This window comes from Corvus moneduloides, chromosome 12 (assembly GCF_009650955.1).
Source record: "Corvus moneduloides isolate bCorMon1 chromosome 12, bCorMon1.pri, whole genome shotgun sequence".
NCBI classification, from domain to species: Eukaryota; Metazoa; Chordata; class Aves; order Passeriformes; family Corvidae; genus Corvus; species Corvus moneduloides.
The window spans coordinates 19,420,595-19,439,212 of NC_045487.1; the positions used below are offsets into that span (position 1 = coordinate 19,420,595).

The 18,618-nt window shown below is 41.7% G+C and overlaps 1 protein-coding gene across 1 annotated transcript; it reads right to left on the reverse strand.

Annotated features, from left to right (window-relative positions):
- Positions 1–513: 513 nt before the first annotated feature.
- NAE1 (NEDD8 activating enzyme E1 subunit 1) lies at positions 514–13,859 on the reverse strand. Its single transcript, XM_032121936.1, has 20 exons — positions 13,754–13,859; positions 11,638–11,741; positions 11,487–11,547; positions 10,631–10,661; positions 10,266–10,337; positions 9,854–9,933; positions 9,223–9,332; positions 8,779–8,888; positions 8,127–8,189; positions 7,818–7,881; positions 6,674–6,765; positions 5,350–5,409; positions 5,129–5,262; positions 4,906–4,981; positions 4,621–4,660; positions 3,562–3,648; positions 2,454–2,546; positions 1,918–2,032; positions 1,793–1,842; positions 514–779 (listed from the first exon to the last, which is right to left on the reverse strand). The coding sequence occupies exons 1-20, from the start codon at positions 13,807–13,809 to the stop codon at positions 670–672; spliced, it is 1,608 nt and encodes a 535-aa protein (XP_031977827.1). The 5' UTR covers positions 13,810–13,859; the 3' UTR covers positions 514–669.
- Between the last annotated feature and the right edge of the window lie 4,759 nt (positions 13,860–18,618).

The window sequence follows — 18,618 nt, forward strand, 5'->3', positions numbered from 1 at the left end:
CCCAGAACAGAGCCCTGGAGAACACAATTCAGTGCAGCTCGGTTTGCATACTCTGCAGCTGGAGGCTGCAATGCCCCCACAACAGAAAGAGCTGCCATCCCTTGGCATTGGCTACACACAGAGGTGCAGGAAAATAACCTTTTACTAGGTGAATACAGCTGGCAGAACCAAGCTTTCAGGCACACACTCCATTTCCCTAATGACCCTGAACTCCATAAAAGGTATTTCACCTTCCAGCTCTTCACACCATTGGATCCTCAGACCATCAGAGCTCCATCAGCCTCTCACCCTTTTGCACCTTCTTCCCACTCAAGCTGATGAGCAGCTTTTACAAAAACAACCTCAGTTCTGCTGCAAATGAGGTACGCCAATTTGCAAATGCAACCTACCTTGCCAAAAGCAGCTACTGCCTTTTTCTTCCAGAGGTGAATCAGAAAATTCTAGATTTAAAATATTGCCAGGATATGGTATGATTTTATTTGTCCTTAGGAAACAACAACAACAAGAAGAAGATAATTACAAATAAAGTAACTTTAATTTGCAGGTAATACAGAACAGAACAGTCCAGTCAGTGGCAGAACACCACAGTATTTACAGAACTGTAAATACTGTAAAAACTGTAAATACAGCAGCAGCGGTGCCTGGAGGCATCAAATGCAAGAGCTTGTCCTACAGCTGGAAAGTTGCTGAAGTCTGTGACATTCCACTGTAAATAAAAGTGTTATTAAAAATTACAAACTGCCCTGTAATGACTTTGATAACTTCCTGTGCAGCAGCTCCTGTAAAAGAGAAGAAAAACCAGAAGGCAGTTAGCAGGTAATATTCAAACAACAGTAAAATAATGTTATTTATCTAGAAGTCCCTACACTGGAATTGGTTTTGTGATAAATCTGATAAATCTCCTAGGAGGCAAAAATCCTTTCAGTACTTCCCGGTATAAAAGAAGATCACAAAGCTGCTACTTCAAATGTTAGCTTTGCATACTCTTTCTCTCCAGGTACATACACACAGAGCAAAAATGTGTGAGCAGACAGGCCCATGCAAGTTCTGACCTCTCTAAACTGAGAAGTTAAATTAAAAAAAAACCATGTAAACCTCAACTGCAAAATAAACTGAAGGGTCACTTCACTGTGATCCCTTTGAGTTTTCCTGTAATAGGAAACATTCTGTAATTTCTTCAGAAGTTACCTTTATGTATTTTTCTAAAGAATGATACAGACCAAATTTTGCTTAATCAGAAAAAAATTCCTACATACAGAGTATATAATACATAATTATCTTCAGCACCGCATGAAGCCAAATAAAGAAGGTAAGTTAACTGATATATCCATTTTGAGCATCCATTAAAACATACCTGCAGGTTGAATGAAGGTAAGAAACCAAGGCTATTTATATTTCATAGATCTTTAACATAAGTGTTCTGTGTTAAAAGATGTGTTCTGCATCAATTTTAATACTACTATAATTACCACTTTCTTTTTAAAAAAATAAGCCTCTTTCAAGCATTTCACTTTTAAACACATTTTTAAGCTTGAGGAATTGAGGTACTGAGATTGTGTTTGAAGTTTATTTGGCTGCTTTTATTGCTTTTACACCCTTGCTCTGCCCGTTCACTCTATATATACACACACATCTGGAGAATGAAGGGGAGGATTCTGCCCTAATCCCATCTTTGACTGCAGCCTGTGATTGCAGCCTTTGCTCTGACAGTCCAAAGTAATTAAGCCAGCAGAGGTTGTGCCTCAGCAGGCTGTTGTTGGTGTGGCCCTGGGAAAGGCAGTGGCACCCTTACCTCCCATGAAGGCAGCAACAGCGTGAGGCTCAGCAGCTCCGTAGCGACAACTGCACGGGAAAGGAACGGTCAGAAACTGCCAGGCAGCCTTACCAACAAAGCCACACTTCAAATGCAACACTTACAACTCATGCACATAGTCATCTTTCACCACTACAGACAGCCCATGTTCTTGGAGGAAACCAGTAAGGCATGATTTTAGTTTTCCAATATCATCTTCTACCTGGTAGTTGTAGACACCTGCAAAATAAATCAACTGTTTCATCACACAACTGTAACACCACAGTCAAAGCTAATGGGTTTAAATGGCAGTCTGAATATTTTGTTTTCCTAAAAAGTTTCTAAGCTTATTAATGTGTTATTAATACTAGAATAATAATAATTGAATATTCTGTTGATGCTACTCATGATAGACAAATTACTGCATAGCTGAACTGATTCATAATCCACACAACCTATTTCAGTGGTACTAATTCAGATAAATTCCTTAAGTTCCCAAAGAGAAAAAAATTCTCATTTTAATTTTCACATTCCTAAAGTTGTATTAGTATGGAAACAAAACCACAACTGATGTTGTATTCATAGTTTGTAACTTGTACTACAGTAACTATTGGATCTTAGTATTTCCTTTGATGATGTGAAGTAACTGGTGTTGGCATACCTGGGTATCTACCATGCTGCTTGTAAAACCTATTGACAGCCCTCAGCATCAAGTACAGCACTATTTCACTGTCTGGGTTATCCATATGGGAAACTGAAAACAGCAAGAGAACTGGTTAGCTGGTGCAGATGAAATGGAAAAAGAAAGGTTTTGAATTCCCTGAAAACAAACTGTGAAATCTGCAGTAGAAAGAAACTTTAATGAATACAACCTGTGACAGAATCTTAATCAAACAACTGTCAGATACACAATTTTGCCTCCAAAGTTTATGACCTTGTTACATGTATTTAATATAAACTATTCAGTGAAGAAACCCACATTTCAATTCTGGCAGCTGCTTTAATTTAAATGGGGTATTCCTTAGTTATAATTTCGGGATTTGAAACACATGCTTTAAGTATTTAACTGTAATGACTGTAATTACAAAACAGGTCTTAAATCCCTTACCACACAGCTCAGTAGTCTTTGTAAATACTAACTACTTATATCCCCCTGCCCATTGCCAACTAATTTAAGGAGCTTTCACTGAAATTATAAATATTACAAGATGCGTGTATACACAAAATATATATTTTGTCCAAAACATTCAGAGGACTTGTATAAGCTTAACTTCAACAAGCTTCAATAAAAAAGTATTTCCAGCTTTTTTATTTATGCAGGCTCAAAAAAAAAAAAGGCAATATAAAAACCAAAAGCAATATTAAGTAACTCGTTTGCTAGTTCACATACTAAAGAGATAAGCTGAAAGGGGTCAAGATAATTATTTTCATTTTGTCAGGTTAAAGCACCTTTTCAGCTCTGTCAGAAATAACTGAGGTACAGAAAAGAGAAGTTTGAAGAAAACAGTGTTTTATTTATAGACTACTACAAGTAAAATCCACGAGAAAAAAAAAAGCTGAAACTTGCATCAATCAGTAAGGTCATTTTTGAAATTTCAAAATCAAATTGAATTCAACATTCTAGACTTAAAAACTCCATACTTGTAGTTGATGCCAAATGGTAAAACTGCCCAACACAGTAGAACATGTAGCTTACAGAGTCCTTTTTCCTCCCCAAACCATTCCAAGGTGGAAGTGCAGTGAAGTTTGTGCCAAGCAGCAGTACTTACTGATTGCATCCTTGCTGAAAGAGCTCAGGCTGCACTCCTCAGCCAGGGACCTGCAGCGCACCACGCGCAGGAAGGCGGCGTTGCTGCCTGGGCACAGGGCACAAGGAGAGAGCCAGTCAGTGGCACCACTCACCACAGCCCTGGCTGCCTGCCTCGCTGCTCTGTGACATGGGCAAGGCTGCAACTTAATAGGATTTTATTGAACACCTTCCTGTTTCTTCTTAGCTTGCAGTAATAAAAATCTGTATAACTACGCTTAGGTCTATGGTCAGGAGAGCTTCAGGGAAATACTTTGTGCTCATGTGGAGTCTCCATGTATCTGTCATGTTAATGTAACAGCTACACCACAGCAATTCATCAGTCACAGCCACCATGTTTCCCTCTTCCCTGCTGCAAACCAACACGGTTCTTTCCATCTTCCACTACATCTAACACTGCCTCACAATGTCCTCAATTAATATTTTAATAGCACAGCCATGAGCTGGAAAAGGTTATTCTCGAGTATCATTGCTATGAACCAACCCAGGGTGCAGCTACAACCCAGCACTGAAAAAGGAGCAACTGGGAGGTTCCCAAATGTTTTACCAATGCAGGGCAGCATGCTCTGGCTCTGTGCTTACAGGGGAGTTTACAGCTGTGAGGAGCCTCAGCCAGGCTGCTGCTGGACAGCTGTACACATCCACAACAGACACAGCCTGAAGTGCCATCAACTGGGTTACAGCTTTTCAGACTACCTTAAGTCTACAGAGCCTACACTCTGAAACCAGTACCCCAGCATGGGCAAGAGTGCTCAGGTACTCATCACAGAAAGCAGAGGGCAGCTGATGCTTGCTGTTTGGAGTGAAAAAAAACATCATTTTAAAGCCAACCTTTACAGACTCACTCCTGAGAGATGCTGAACATCTGCTACTTCTCCTGAAAATGAGGGATGCAAACCACTTAGCACTTACTTGAAAAGTTCAAATATTGACTTACTGCTTCATAACTACATGATCATTCAAAAGTTTTTGATTATTTGATCATTTGCCTAAACCCAGAAGAGAATCCAAGCATACTCACAGAACAATTTCAATTCTCTCTCTGAAATAGACTCAGGTGCCTAGGAGAGAGAACATACTCATTTCAGTACACACAATGGCCAGAAAATTCCTGCTTTTGGATATATTAACATGTTTATTGTGAAATAACAAGTAAACAATGTACAAAAAGAAGTGTCTTAAATTGTAAATAGTATATCCCTTTATGCATTTGACTTTTATATGATCAAACCAAAAGTGATAAATAAAGTAGATACTTCACAGATACTTCGTTCCATGAGAAGAATGGCCATAGGTTTGCACTCACCTTGCCCAGGGACTGTAACAATTTAGCAGCATGGTTCCCCACAGCAGCAATATCCTTCTTTGCTTTTTCACGGTATCTGGTAATAATAAAGAAGTAAAAAATTACAGCAGAAAACCATCAACTCCACAGTGAAGGCTGTCTTTTTTTTTTTGCTTTACATTATAAAGACAAAATACAAGCCACATGAATAGAAGTGAGCTCTCTCAAGGCGTTGTCTACTTACACATTTTGCAATTTGATGAATTTACTGGAGTCTGCTGTCATATCAGGAATGGTGCCCCGGACAGGCAAGCTTCCTTGTCCTTCATTTGCCACAAATTCCTTTAAAGCTCGAACCAAAATCCAGAAGGAAGATGACTACAAATGCACAAGAGACAGCCATGTACACAGATGTTATTTACAATGCTTTTTCTACTTTTAAGTCTTACCCTTAACTACTCATACCTGCTCTGTGAGTTTTAGGCAGCAATCATCATTAAAAAGCTCTTCGATGCCTCTTGGAATCTATGAAAATAAATAAATTGGGTTTGTAATTTGTTGACTCTTGATTTCTTGAATTATCTCAACACTCATTAAATAGGTGAGCCAACTCCAAGTGACCTCAGTTTCATACCAAATCCCCTCTGAATCCTACAGTCAGTGCTTCTCAGACACATTTCTAATAGCAGCCCTGCCCAAGAGCAAGGCAATGCTTCTGAGCATGATCAGTGTTACAAACAAAATCTCACCTGATTTCTATCTTTGATAGAGAAGATTGAAAAAAACTACAGCAGCAACTGTCCCAACTTCCCACTCTGCCTGCTGGGGCAGAGCAGCAAAAAGGCCACGGAAGGGGAATGGGGCTACAAAAGTCAGTGTTTTGACTCCTTAACTGCTGCAGGTCAGTCTGGCACATGAACTCAAATGAATATTAATATCTTGGGCCATGTCTGGTAGTGGCTTGGATGACAGCACTAAGTTTTACCTGCTGCTTTCTTGGGAGCCTTAACATGACTGTCCAAGCAAGGATCAGCACAGTTCAAAACAACAGAACATAATCTAGGAAGAATCACAGAATGTGCTTTTGCCCCGTGTAGCCTCTGCAGTTTACCCCAGATGAGAAATGAAGGAAATCAGAGCTCAATTTTAAACCACGAGTTACTAGGTCAGGATTATCTAAAAAACAAAACATCCCTTCTAATGCTTTTAAGCTTGACCAGTTTATGAAGGGAATATTGTAGTAAGTTTCTTCAAAAGGAAAGAAGTGAATTTATAGTATCAGGAGTCCCTTGCAGCCCTTCATTTCCACAGAGAATAACTACTACAGCCCCTAGCTTCAATACAGCACAATTTCAGTAAATGCTCTCAGTCTCTCCCCCAGCAGCGTATTTAAATCAGCATCAGCCACACCACTCACTGCTAAATCCTTACAATTGTACCCAGCACTTCACAGAGTTTTTTACAGACTGAACTCTAGAAGTCTGAGACAAGAACTCATTGCTGATGCACTCTGGTTGCTGACTCATTCTAGACTTGAATTCAAGTCTGCAGGAGGGAAATGCAGCTTTCTTGCAAGAGCAAGGGAGTAAGAGACTTTTCATAAGCTACAGTGCCAGCTAGCCTAGGTCTATTTAACTACACAATTTCAGTTCTAAACATTGTACTAATCCTGTTTTAGGTAAATACAAATGTTATAAATGAAATTTTTGTCCTAAAACTGTATAATATGTTCTGAGAAAATGAGGCAGTTGAAATTGCTTCAATTTTATCACAGAAATGTTTATTTTACCTCTGTAGGATTTAATGCTGTGTTCACATTTTTTATAGCTTCTTCAAAGTTTTCCTCATCTTCTGGGGTCCCATTTTCATTCTTTAAGATACCTTATTGAAAAAAAAATTAAAATGCACAACTGTTTGAATTACATCTCATCATTTATGTCTTACCAACAAAGCAGACTGGCTTTGGACATATTCATGGCATAACAGCTACCAGCAAGAAAATGAAAAATAAATCACAAGAAAAAAGACCAGATGTAATTATAAAGCTAACCTCATTTAAATTCTGCATATGATTTATTTTCCTGTGATGTTAAGCAGAAGTTACTTAGCACAAAAACACCAGTTTATTTGTGTGAGAAAGAGATAATCAATTTTCATAAGCACTAAATTAACAATTCAACTCTCCTTCCCATGCCAGTCATGTTTTCCTGAGTTTTTTTGATCAAATTTGGCAAACACTTATGCATCCACAGAGCAAGCCAGGCCAAGAAAGGGCCTCCACTAAAAATCTGATTTACCAAGGGTAATTACTACAGATCAGTTCCCTATTACAGCCTGGGGATAAGGGTGACAGAAGCACTCCAAATTTGCACACAGGCTACCTTTAAGTGAGGGAACACCAAAAATTCAGTTAATGGTGTTTTTCTACAATCATTTAAGACAATGTATTTATACATCTTAAAAATGCCACATGAATTTTAGCACCCTCAGAAGGTATTGGACTGAAACACCTGTACAAATGAGGTCATTCACACACTGGTTACAGTGCACTCAGTGCTACACAACCTGCTCATTCAGAGATGAATGATTACCAAGTGTCTGGTGGGTCAATGGACACACCAAATATTTGCAGTTAATAACAATTCCAGTGCCAAAAGCCACTTGCTTTCCTCCTTATCACATTTTGAACAGCATTTTCTCTTAAGGCCTTTCCTCCCACCCAAAGGATGAAATACTGCTGACACACATTTGTAAGCATGTCTGGCATCTTAAGATCTACCTGTACAAAACAATCATTTAGCAGAAGAATAATACAGTATATACCAGCAGATCTCTCCCAAATTAAACCCGAGAGAACCTGTGATTACTTTTCAGATACCACCTTGTATCTGTTTCTGCCAGTAGGAATAAGGGACTCCTGGGACATGGATTACCTTGCCGAATCAGTTCTTTGAAGGCTTCTTTCTCTTTGTAACTCTTAGGCAACTGCTCACTTTTCTAAATTTAAAAAACACAAAGAGATTTTTGTCTTTAAAATACCTACTACTAATCTCACTGTGTTCAGACTGCTGAACTCCAGGAGTCTGTCATTGCTCACGCATTCACTTGTATTTCAATACACTTGTATTTCAATTAGTAATCTTTTATGATTCCACCTTGTTCTATGTTCCACACTGCCAAAATAATTAACTAGTTTAGAAAAGACAGACCAATAAAAATAATAATACAGTTTTGCAGCATACCTCATTGAACCATTTTGTGAGATACTTCGCTACAATCACAATCCATGGAGTGTGGCTGTGGTCCTGTAATTGAACAGCAGAGAAATCTTTGTCAGGTTGAGAAAAGATAAAAAATAGGAAACGAATTAAAAACTTATTTTCAGTGTAAACTCCAAACATCCCTTCCACTATTCTAAAGACACAGGACATGTTCCAGATTTTGATTCAGCTCTAACATTCTTTAACTACTAGAAAAGAAATTATCAAATTATTATTACTTTATTTTACAAAGGGTGAGTCAAGTTCTCCAATATTTTTCTGGAGTGGAACATATCCTATGCACAAACACCCACAGTACAAAGCTCTGCAGCAGTAGGTAACCATAAAAATTAAAAACCAAATTCAAAAAGAGGGTGTGAGGGGGTATTCAATTTAACAAAAGATCAAGCTGTCCAAGAATACTGCTTATTTCCCAAGACCCCACCTGCCTGAGATTTAAACAGACTGGAACATTTGGGGCAGAGGCAAAAATAGTTCCTCGTGACTGATTCTAGAGTTGCCTCTGTTCAGATGAGACTTGGCACCAGAGTCATCTGCCAGGAGGCATTTTCACAGCATCCCTGTGCTGTGTCTGCATCTGTCCTGGGGAACACAGTGCAAACCACACACCAACCTTTTTGTCCATATGATCCAAGTCATAATCCTGAACGTGTTCTGTCAGTTCTGGAAATGGTTTGTCCAGTCTCAGATCTTCTAACATATTGTCGGGGTGAGACTCAACAACTGTGAAAAAACGTCACAATGCATTTCTCAGCTTTATGTCTGGCCTTCAAAACAGAGCTACACCAATACAGCATCACCTGCTCCTTTCACTGCTTGATTCTCAAAGTAAAAGTTCTGTGTAAGTCAACCATAATGTCAAGATAACCCCAAATTTTATTATTTGTTGCAGTCCATAATCCCTATGCATTCCTCAAAGAATGCAAACTACTTAAGACTTAACAAATATTAAATATATCACAAGATGAAAAAAGAGAAACAAAAAACCCCAAAGTGACATTAGTTATTGAAGCGTTAAACCTTATAGAGAAGCCTTTATCTCAGAAAACCCTCTAACCTGTATGCTCTTTAATAACGACTCTCATGTAACCAACCAGTCCATAAGTCCTGCAGACCAGCAGAGGAATGTTGGAATTCCAGAGAACTTCAGCCAGGCGCAGCAACGTACTGCAAGAAAAACATTCTTTTTTCAGATATACAGAAGAAGACAGTTAACTATGAATTCAACTCCTATACTTGGGAAAGAGATCTCTCAGAAAACTTCTCTAATATCATCATGATCCTAAGTACATAAGGTGATTAATTTCATATAGGAATTTACAGTGAGTTGGAAAAATGTTCATCCATCATTTTACTTATGTCTCATTCCATCCTCCCAAATGCTCCACATATCAAACAAAAAGCTTCAAGGAGTTGTGAAAGAGAGAAAAAAAGAATTAGATCCATGTGTTGCACAATCCTAACTTCCAGCAGAGGCAGTTCCAATCAGAGGTACAAAAAGGTCTCTAGAAAATGCCATCACTGGCTGTAACTTTCCTTCACAATGACAAAATTCTGTTCTGTTTAAGTTCTTCTGCAAGAAAGTGCCTGTGTCTATATGTGTGTGTGTATATGTGTACATATATATATATATATATACACCTGCTTTTTCAACTGAATGAAAACAAACAACCTGAGGTACTTCTTACCTTTCTGGTAGCTGTGTTGCAACCACTAAGTTAAACCGATTAAAAAAGGAAGGGTCACTGTCTAAAAGCTTTTCTGGACTCTAAATAGGAGAAAAAAAAATGTATGTCAGGGAGCAGTGAAAATTTCTGAGTGCAGAAGTACTCACAGAAGTGAGAACAAGTCTGTTGAACATAAAGTGTTAAGTGAAAGTTATAAAATTAAGATGAAGTTACAAAATAATGTTTGAAATATATAAAATGTTTTTTTGTTTGAAATACATAAAAATGATTTAACTTCAGATCATCTCCCTCAAATGCTGTTTTATCCTGAAATCTATTTAAACTGCAACATTGCAAAGCAACACAGAGCTGTTATTTCCCATTTTTATCACACCATGTAACGCACACGTAGAACTCATTTAAGAAGACAAACCTCTTCAACAAAGTTTCCAGAAACATCACTATTCAATTCCTGCAAGAGCTCCGTGGCACTCTGGGCACGATTCTGTTTCAGAGCAATCAAAATGAAACGCAGTTTATACAGTGTATCAGTACTACATAGTACAAGCTAACAATGTACATCCACAAGCCAGCAATGCCAAACCAAGCAAACAACCCCAGGAAACACCCCACAACAAAGCTCATCATAAGCTAAGGCTCCTTACTCCAAGCCTTGCTCATCTGAAGCAAAAATGCATCCCATACACACATGGTTTCGGCATTATTCATAATACCACGTTTAAATACTCAACATTTCCACTTTCAATACATGTAAACTGACATTTATTATCTCCTTACCTGACCAATATGGCTTTTTTGTAGAAAGAAACTGAAAAGGAGACAAGAGAGAATTACATGTGCTGACTCTCATACACAACAAACCACACTGCCCCTTAAAGCTGCTTTTTCCACCACTGTTGTATTTTCCTCAGCTATGGTTTCTTAAGAAAGCTTTTCAATGCCCAAGCCATAAATCTGAAATATAAGACATGCCAAACTCCTCTAGAAGACAGGATCATGCTGCAGGTTCTTTCTCACCAGGCTAATTAAAGACCCACTAGCACTGATTTCCTCACATAATGGAATATCCTTCCCCCTCACACAACCCCTGTAGGTATCTATGTGCACCATAACAGAACTTGATCAAGAATTAGTAAGAAAATCATTTTTACAGGATTTGCAAACAGCTTTTCTATCCTTTCCTCTGCTGCACAGAGCCTTTCAAAGCTACAAAAGCTAATAAATGTCTAGCAGTCACACTTGCACAATGACTAACGAAAATTAAGTCATCTTCATCACCAAAATCAGGGAAAATACATTGAGCTACACTGAAACACATGCAAGGCTTGCACTGTCATAGCTCGAGACTACAGCAAACAAGTTAATGTGAAGTATTTTTATATTGAGTAGAGCATTGTCCTTATAAACTTGATGTGTGAAGCAAATAGACCTGTAAGGTTTAAACCCAGCAAGTACAATAATTTAGCAGCTAATATCAAAATGACTGTGCATGCTGTCACTCACAGAAGACTTGGAGAAACACAGAGAGGCTTTTAAAAGAGTTTTACAAGACTTCTTAGCAAACATAGAGATAGAACTACCTATGAAACTCTGTTACTTGGCAATTTGCAACAGAAATCAGTAAAAAACCTACTTATTTCCAACATCTTCTCCAGAGACTTGATTCCCATCGACAATTGTAAACGAACCAATACCTTTGGGGGGAAAAACCTCCTATAAATAACTTGGCATCATCAAGTTATCAGATACATCACAAAGAAGAAACAGAAGAAATATCTACTGACCTGGCAGCACCAAGTTTTTGAGTATTTCAGTTCCTGTTGCTGTTGCATTTATTACACAAACATGGGCAGATTCCAATGCTTCTTGGCCATGGTCACCCCACAGCCTGTATTGGGAGGGAAACCAAAACACAACGAAGTTATTTAACTTCAGATTGCAAAGCCAGTATAAACAAACAACAACAACAAACGGAGGGCTGGCGTGCTACTGTCCATTCACTGCTGAGGGCCTAAACAGCACTAACCAAAATAGGCATCATTAAGGAAACTTACTGTGAAAACTGAGACTTTCCAAAGAGCAACCCAGTCTCCCTGGCATTACACCACATGCATGGACACACACCTCTTCCTCTTGCAACATACTTTAACTTTTTAAAAATTCCATGGGTTAAAATAATCCTTGCCCAAATTTTGTCCTAATGCTGAATGCTCTGTTCTTCCTAACTTTTATTATAGATAACAGAACTACATATATATTTTTTTTAAATTTCTTATACAAGACACTGAAATGTACAGGAGGCAGAAATCAGTCTTGCTGAGTCTGGTATTTCAGACCCCTAGAAAACAGCACTGAGGCTGAAATCAGGCCAGGACAGTCCCGTGTCACACATCATACTAATTTCACTGGGGTGGTAACTCAGAGAATTTTTAGGGTTGGAAGGGACCTCTGGAGGTCACCCAGTCCAGCCCCCCTGCCCCAGGCAGGCTCACCTGGAGCAGGTGACACAGGTATGTGTCCAGGTAGGTTTGGAATGTCCCCAAGAGGGAGACTCCACACCCTCCCCAGGTGAGCATCTGCTCCAGGGCTCTGCCCCCTCCAGGAAAACAAGTTCTTCCTCATGTTGAGGCGAAACTTCTTGTGTTTTAGTTTATGGCCATTGCTCCTTGTCCTGCTGCTGGGCACCACCCAAAAGAGTCTGGCACCATCCTCTGACACCCACTTTTGAGATATATCCATGCATTGATGAGATCCCTCTCAGTCTTCTCTTCTCTGGGCTAACCAGGTCCAACTCCCAGTCTCTCCTCACCAGAGATGCTCCAGACCCCAAATCCTCTCTGTGCCCTCTGCAGGACCCTCTCCAGCAGCTCCTTGTCTTTCCTGTACTGAGGAGCTCAGGACTCTGCACTTCAGAGCTGCACAAACCTATGGAGGGGACAGCACAGGAGGGAACAGCACAGTGGTATCACCACTGCTGAGCCCTTCACTCACACGTATCCACGTGAAAACTAAACAGCCACACTGCAGACAGACACCCCTGACTCCAGTGCCGTTATCCTTCTCTGGTAACTTGGATCTCTTCTGCCCTTTCACAGAACCCCAGGATGGGTGAGGCTGGAGGGGCCCCCAGGGGCTCCTCTGGTGCCACCTCCCCGCTCCAGCAGGGCCATCCCAGAGCACAGGGCACAGCAGTGTGTCCATGGGGCTCTGCAATATCCCCAGGGAGGAGACTGCACAGCCTCTCTGGCCAATCTGCTCAGGGCTGGGCCCTGCCCAGGGCAGAAGTTCTGCCTCCTGTGCAGGGGGAGCTCCCTGGGCTCAGGCCCTGCCCGTGGCTCTGGGGCCATTGCTGGGCCCCGGAGCAGAGCCTGGTTCCATCTTTTTGGCACACCCCCCTTTATATGTTTACATATATACAGAGTCAGAGAGGTACAGATAGACATACATAATATAAATATACAGAATATACAGATTTATATACTTACACATTATATACTTATATAACAAACATTGTATAAATAATTTATATGCTACATAAAAACATATATAAGTACTTAAGTAGCTATATATATGCCTACGTATCTCTATTCCCCTTTATATACATAAAATTATGTATGAATATATACTTTTTTTTTTTTAATATGCTCCCCTTAATATATACTGCTTATTTATTGCATATCTGTTCCGTGAGCCAGTACGGCCCTCACAGCTCCGCCCGAGAGGGACAGGTGGGACACAGCTCCTGCTCCCCGCGGCTCCGCCGGGCCCGGCGCGGCCCCGGGGGCCTGTTCCCGGCGCGGCGCCGAGCGGGCCCGTGGCCGCGGCGGGCAGCCGGAGGCGCGGCCCCGCTCCCCGCCCGGTCAGTGCCGGTCAGTGCCGGTCCGAGCCCACCCGCGGTACCTGAGCTGGCGATCGTAGCGCTGCTCCTTCAGGCCGGCCCGGCCCGGCCGCGCCATGGCCGCTGCTCCCGCCGCGCACGCGCGGGGCGGGGCGGGACCGGCGGGGCGGCTCCTGCCCTGAGGAGCGCGCCCGGGGTGCGGGGCCGTGCCGGGGTGCGGGGCGGTGCCCGGGGTGCGGGGCCGTGCCGGGGTGCGGTGCGGTGCCCGGGGTGCGGGGCGGTGCCGGGGTGCGGTGCGGTGCCGGGGTGCGGTGCGGTGCCCGGGGTGCGGGGCGGTGCCCGGGGTGCGGGGCCGTGCCGGGGTGCGGGGCCGTGCCGGGGTGCGGGGCGGTGCCCGGGGTGCGGTGTGGTGCCGGGGTGCGGTGCGGTGCCCGGGGTGCGGTGTGGTGCCCGGGGTGCGGGGCCGTGCCGGGGTGCGGGGCGGTGCCCGGGGTGTGCGCTGGGAATGGGCGCTTCTGTGCCTCCCTCAGCCCTGGCTGATAGCAGCGCCTGCGCTCCTGGAGACGTGAACCCGGCAGGGTCGCTGGTAGCCGGAGTTCCGCCCCTCACTCGCACCCACCCTGTGTTCACCAGCGCCGTCCCCGCCCTTCTGTGCCGCTCCTGGGGACCCTCTCCACACCGTTTGCCGCCACATGAGGCCCAACACAGAACGGTATTAAACCCGCCCTTCTCCACATAAATCATTTAGCCCTAATAATAGTCACAATCGGACTAAACCTGCCCCCAGAAGCTTTCCCCGGCAACTCAACCCACCCATTCCTTAAAGCAATGTTACTCCTCTGCTCAGGGTCCATTATCCACAGCCTGCACAGAGAATGTGACATTTGGAAAGTAGGAGGCCTACAAAAAATACTTCCAACAACCACTCCATGCCTAACCATCAGGAATCCAGCCCTTGTAGGAACCCCATTCCTAGCAGGATTCCACTCAAAAGAGCTCATGGAGAGTTTAATCACATCCTACCTATGCCCTGGCACTACTCCTCATAAAATGTGGAATATGTACAATTTTGTTAAGAAAACCTGTTCTTTGCTGTTTGATCTTTGTAATTTTCTGGCCTAATTAACAAGGAGGGAGATTTAATCCATGAAACAGAGCAGCCAACAAGCTCTAAGTGATGTCCAGGTGTTAGAAATACAAATTCCTGGTCAGCCCAGTTGCCTTGTTAAGGTTTAGGGCTGGACATGTTTCACTGATCTCAGCCCAGCGGGAGATTAACAAAGCTTGGGAAGAAGCTTTTTCTGATAGCGGACACAGAGAATGCAGAATTTACGGGCCACGAGGACATTTGGCAGAACCCCCAAGATAAGGAAGAAACCAATAAAGCCAACTCAGCAACTGTACTGAAATCAGCTCCGACTGGGCAAGGGAATCCCGGCAGGGGCAGATCAGGACCACCAACTCACGGACCACCCACACAGGAAACCGCCGAGCCAAAGGAAGAGATAGATAGACAGACAGACAGACAGATAGATAGACAGACAGATAGATAGATAGACAGACAGACAGACAGATAGATCGTGGCGCTGATTAGCATGAGAGGCAAGACACTCATTAATTAATAAAAGAGAGAATACTAATTAATAAGAGAACTATGTAACCTGTAGCCAATGAACATTCATGCCTGTGTTTGCTAAAATACATGAATAGGAAGAAGTATGGATAGTTGGGCTGCATGATTTGTGGAATGCCACCGAACACGAGGCTTGGCAACTCTGACATAAATAATCAATGTCTCTCTCAAGTGTGGCCATTGCACAGTAATGGATCCAACTTTTCTGGACAACAGTGCCATTCCCAGAATTTATGTTCAAAATGGGCATTTCTCTGCATCTCTCAACACACTTCCTGTATGGACTTTTGAGGCATTTTCAGGCAGACTGAGGCAGAAGCCCTGAAGTCCCTGCAGTCAGGAAAATCCAGTAGCATATATTTTGTGGAGATGTTGCATATTATTGCAGTTATTCCTGCTTAGTATGGAGACAAGAACATGTGAAAACTCTTGTGCCTATGTGCTTCTGTTATGATCTTTCCATGTAGGATCAGCGTTGGTTGGACCTTGACAGTGTACAAAAAAAGGAGAAAACTTTCACATCTTAAAAAGTTTCAACCAACATTTCTGGCACTAAGTTTCAACAACAAAAGAGAGGTCCTGAAATATCTGCATCGTTCACACTGAGTTGTTAGTCCATATAAAGTCCATTATCCTTTTAATCTGCCTCTCTTCAGTAAAATTAGTTTTCTGCATATCTGCTGGAATGATGTACACAGCAGTGCATTATCACAGAGTGGTTTATATCTTGCAGATGATGTACTACAATACAGTGCTTCCTCTTTTGTTTTCCATGTACAGCATCTCCACCAAAGATCATTTTTTCAGGCTTTGTGTTTGCTGTGCCGCAGTAAATCCTTCCTTTTGCTGTCATTTCAGTGACCGTTGCAGTATTTCAGGAACATCCTATTTCCCAAATATCCTATTTCCCAAAAGCAGTCTCCTGTTCTTGCTCTCTGCTACACTGCTTAATCTGAACAAACCATGAATTGCAAGAACTAGTATTTCAGGCTCAGTTCCAGAACGTAGTTTCCATACCTAATATAAGGCAGCCATTTGTGTACAGCTTTAAAAGTCAAAAATAAGCAATAAAAAAATGGTGTGTGAAGGCTGGGAAGCTCCTAGAGAGCCAGGTTCCTGGAGAACCCCATTCCCTTTTTTCTGCCCCACCTTCCCAAGAGTGTTCCTACTAGATTCCTTCTATCCCCTTGGCCATCTTGGCCCATGTTTGATTCAAGCTTTTTATCTCGCAGAGCTGTTAGCTATATGCATGCCCTTTTTGTCCTTTTCTTCTTAATCCCTTCTTTACTTTGGCACTCTATTTTTGTTTTCCCCCTGATGCCAGAAGGAGATTCCCAGTTGAGTTTTTCCCTTAGAAATCTCATTACTCTCCCTCTGTAGCTATGGGAGAAGGATGACCACTTTCAGCTCCTGAAGTTACACTGGATGCATGAAAATCTCAATATATTAATATACTTTTTTATATATATATATAATCTCAATAATCAATACATATACAAAAGCCATCACATTTTTGTGCTTGCAAGGAAAAACTTGAGAATATAAAAGCTGAAATTTCTGTGGTCAATCAAAAACCGTAGGCAGTCTGTTTTAAAAAAAAAATACTAAAGAATAGAAAAAGTATCTGGAATGATTGTGCTTTTAGTGTTCAGTGTTGGCAGGAAACTGTTGTGCTTATATTTACTGTGTGGAGTATTTTTGTGCAGCTCCTGGGTTCGTTATAAATGCCTTTAACACACATGTAAAGAACAGATGCCAGCTCAGTGTAACCCCCTTTGGGAACTGCCAGCGTCAGTAGTGGCAATGTAAGAGGAGAGAGGAGCTGCCTGGATAAACAGATACTCTGTCAAGAACCTGAGGCACAGACAGGCTCTGGAGTGATGAATGTTTTATTTAACATTTCATCTGCTCCTACCCACGGTACATGAACGGCTCGGAGTGTGCAGCCTGCACCCAAACTGGTGAGATTTCTGCCCTGGTTTTGTTAGCATGCAGTGATGCACCAGACACACTGGGGTGCACTAAAGAAGGCACGACACCTTGTTCAAATGTGTCACCATTATTAATGATGTCAGCAGATGTAATTGCCAAGTTACTTAATACACTTAGAGTGCCATTGAGCCATTCGCCTTGGAACCAAATAACTCTTACTTCATCTTACATACCTTGAAATGCAGCTCTGCCCCTCCATGGTGATGCAGTAATATTTATTAGGAGCATTATCCTCGAGTGACATTTTCTGCAAGAACCTCCCAATGACTACAGACCTGTAATATTATAGAGACATGTTACCTTAGAGATTAAAAAAACCAATTTCCTCAAACCTGAAAGCTTAAATATGTTCAGCTTCAGTTGAGCATTCTAATCTTACTTGGAGTTTTCTAACTGTAATGGTTAGTCCTTACACAGCAATTTTAATAAAGGGAGCTCCAATTAAATCACAAAGAAAATCAATTCTAGATATAGAGGTGGGAAACCTGAAGCTTTTGTGTTAGTTTGGTATCACCACCTGGTGACAGGTTCAGAAGAACCCCTGTATTTGTCCTGGGCTGCTGCTCTGTTCACTCATCACTACTGGCAAAGGGGAATAAAACCCTAGTGAGAAGGCTGGGGAAGACAGATTTCTGCTTTAAGGCAGCTTGAAACTTCTCCCTGTAGTGAATGGAATTATGTCTTCCTGCCATTCACTGCTAAGCAGACACTTCTGACATGGGAGTCAAGAGCCCAGGAGAAATTTGTGGAAATCATAAGCACTTTTTGCTCAGCATTGGAGAAATCCACCCCTTAAGCACCTATCATTCTGTTGTTCTCACTTCCATAAGTTCATGAGTGTGATGTAATTCTCCTGGATTCAAACTAAATTGAGAGCAGAATTACATGATGACTGCAGCTTTTGAAGTGATAAAGGATAATTTGAGGACACAATCAGTGAAAATCCATTCTTAGAGTCAGCCAATATCCAGGGGTATCAGGGTTACAGAATAATGTGATATTTCTATAAGCAGCTGTGTTACCTTATATTTAAGGAAAATTTAATATTTTCCTCATAAAGAAAGAAGGCTGATTGGATTGGAAGCACATTAAATTGTCATATACACACTCACTATCATTTACAGCTAAAGTTTTATTCAGGCTCTCTTTCCTTTCCTCTCAGGTCTTGTCATTCCCCTATCCACTTTTTCTAAATCCATCCATTTAAACCTCCATTTTGTGAAGTATGCTTCCTGCCATGTCATCAGGATATATCCACTTGTCTCAGAGCTCTTCCTGTGCCATGTGTTTGTAGTCCAGATA

What these genes read in the sequence shown, in the direction of transcription:
- NAE1 (XM_032121936.1), bottom strand. Translation starts at nt 13,809, where the DNA reads ATGGCGCGGCCGGGCCGGGCCGGCCTGAAGGAGCAGCGCTACGATCGC. An exon ending in CGCTACGATCGCCAGCTCAG is followed by an intron (nt 11,742 to 13,753) that starts GTACCGCGGGTG and finishes CTCCCAATACAG; the next exon opens with GCTGTGGGGTGACCATGGCC. An exon ending in AAAAAAGCCATATTGGTCAG is followed by an intron (nt 10,338 to 10,630) that starts GTAAGGAGATAA and finishes GCTCTGAAACAG; the next exon opens with AATCGTGCCCAGAGTGCCAC.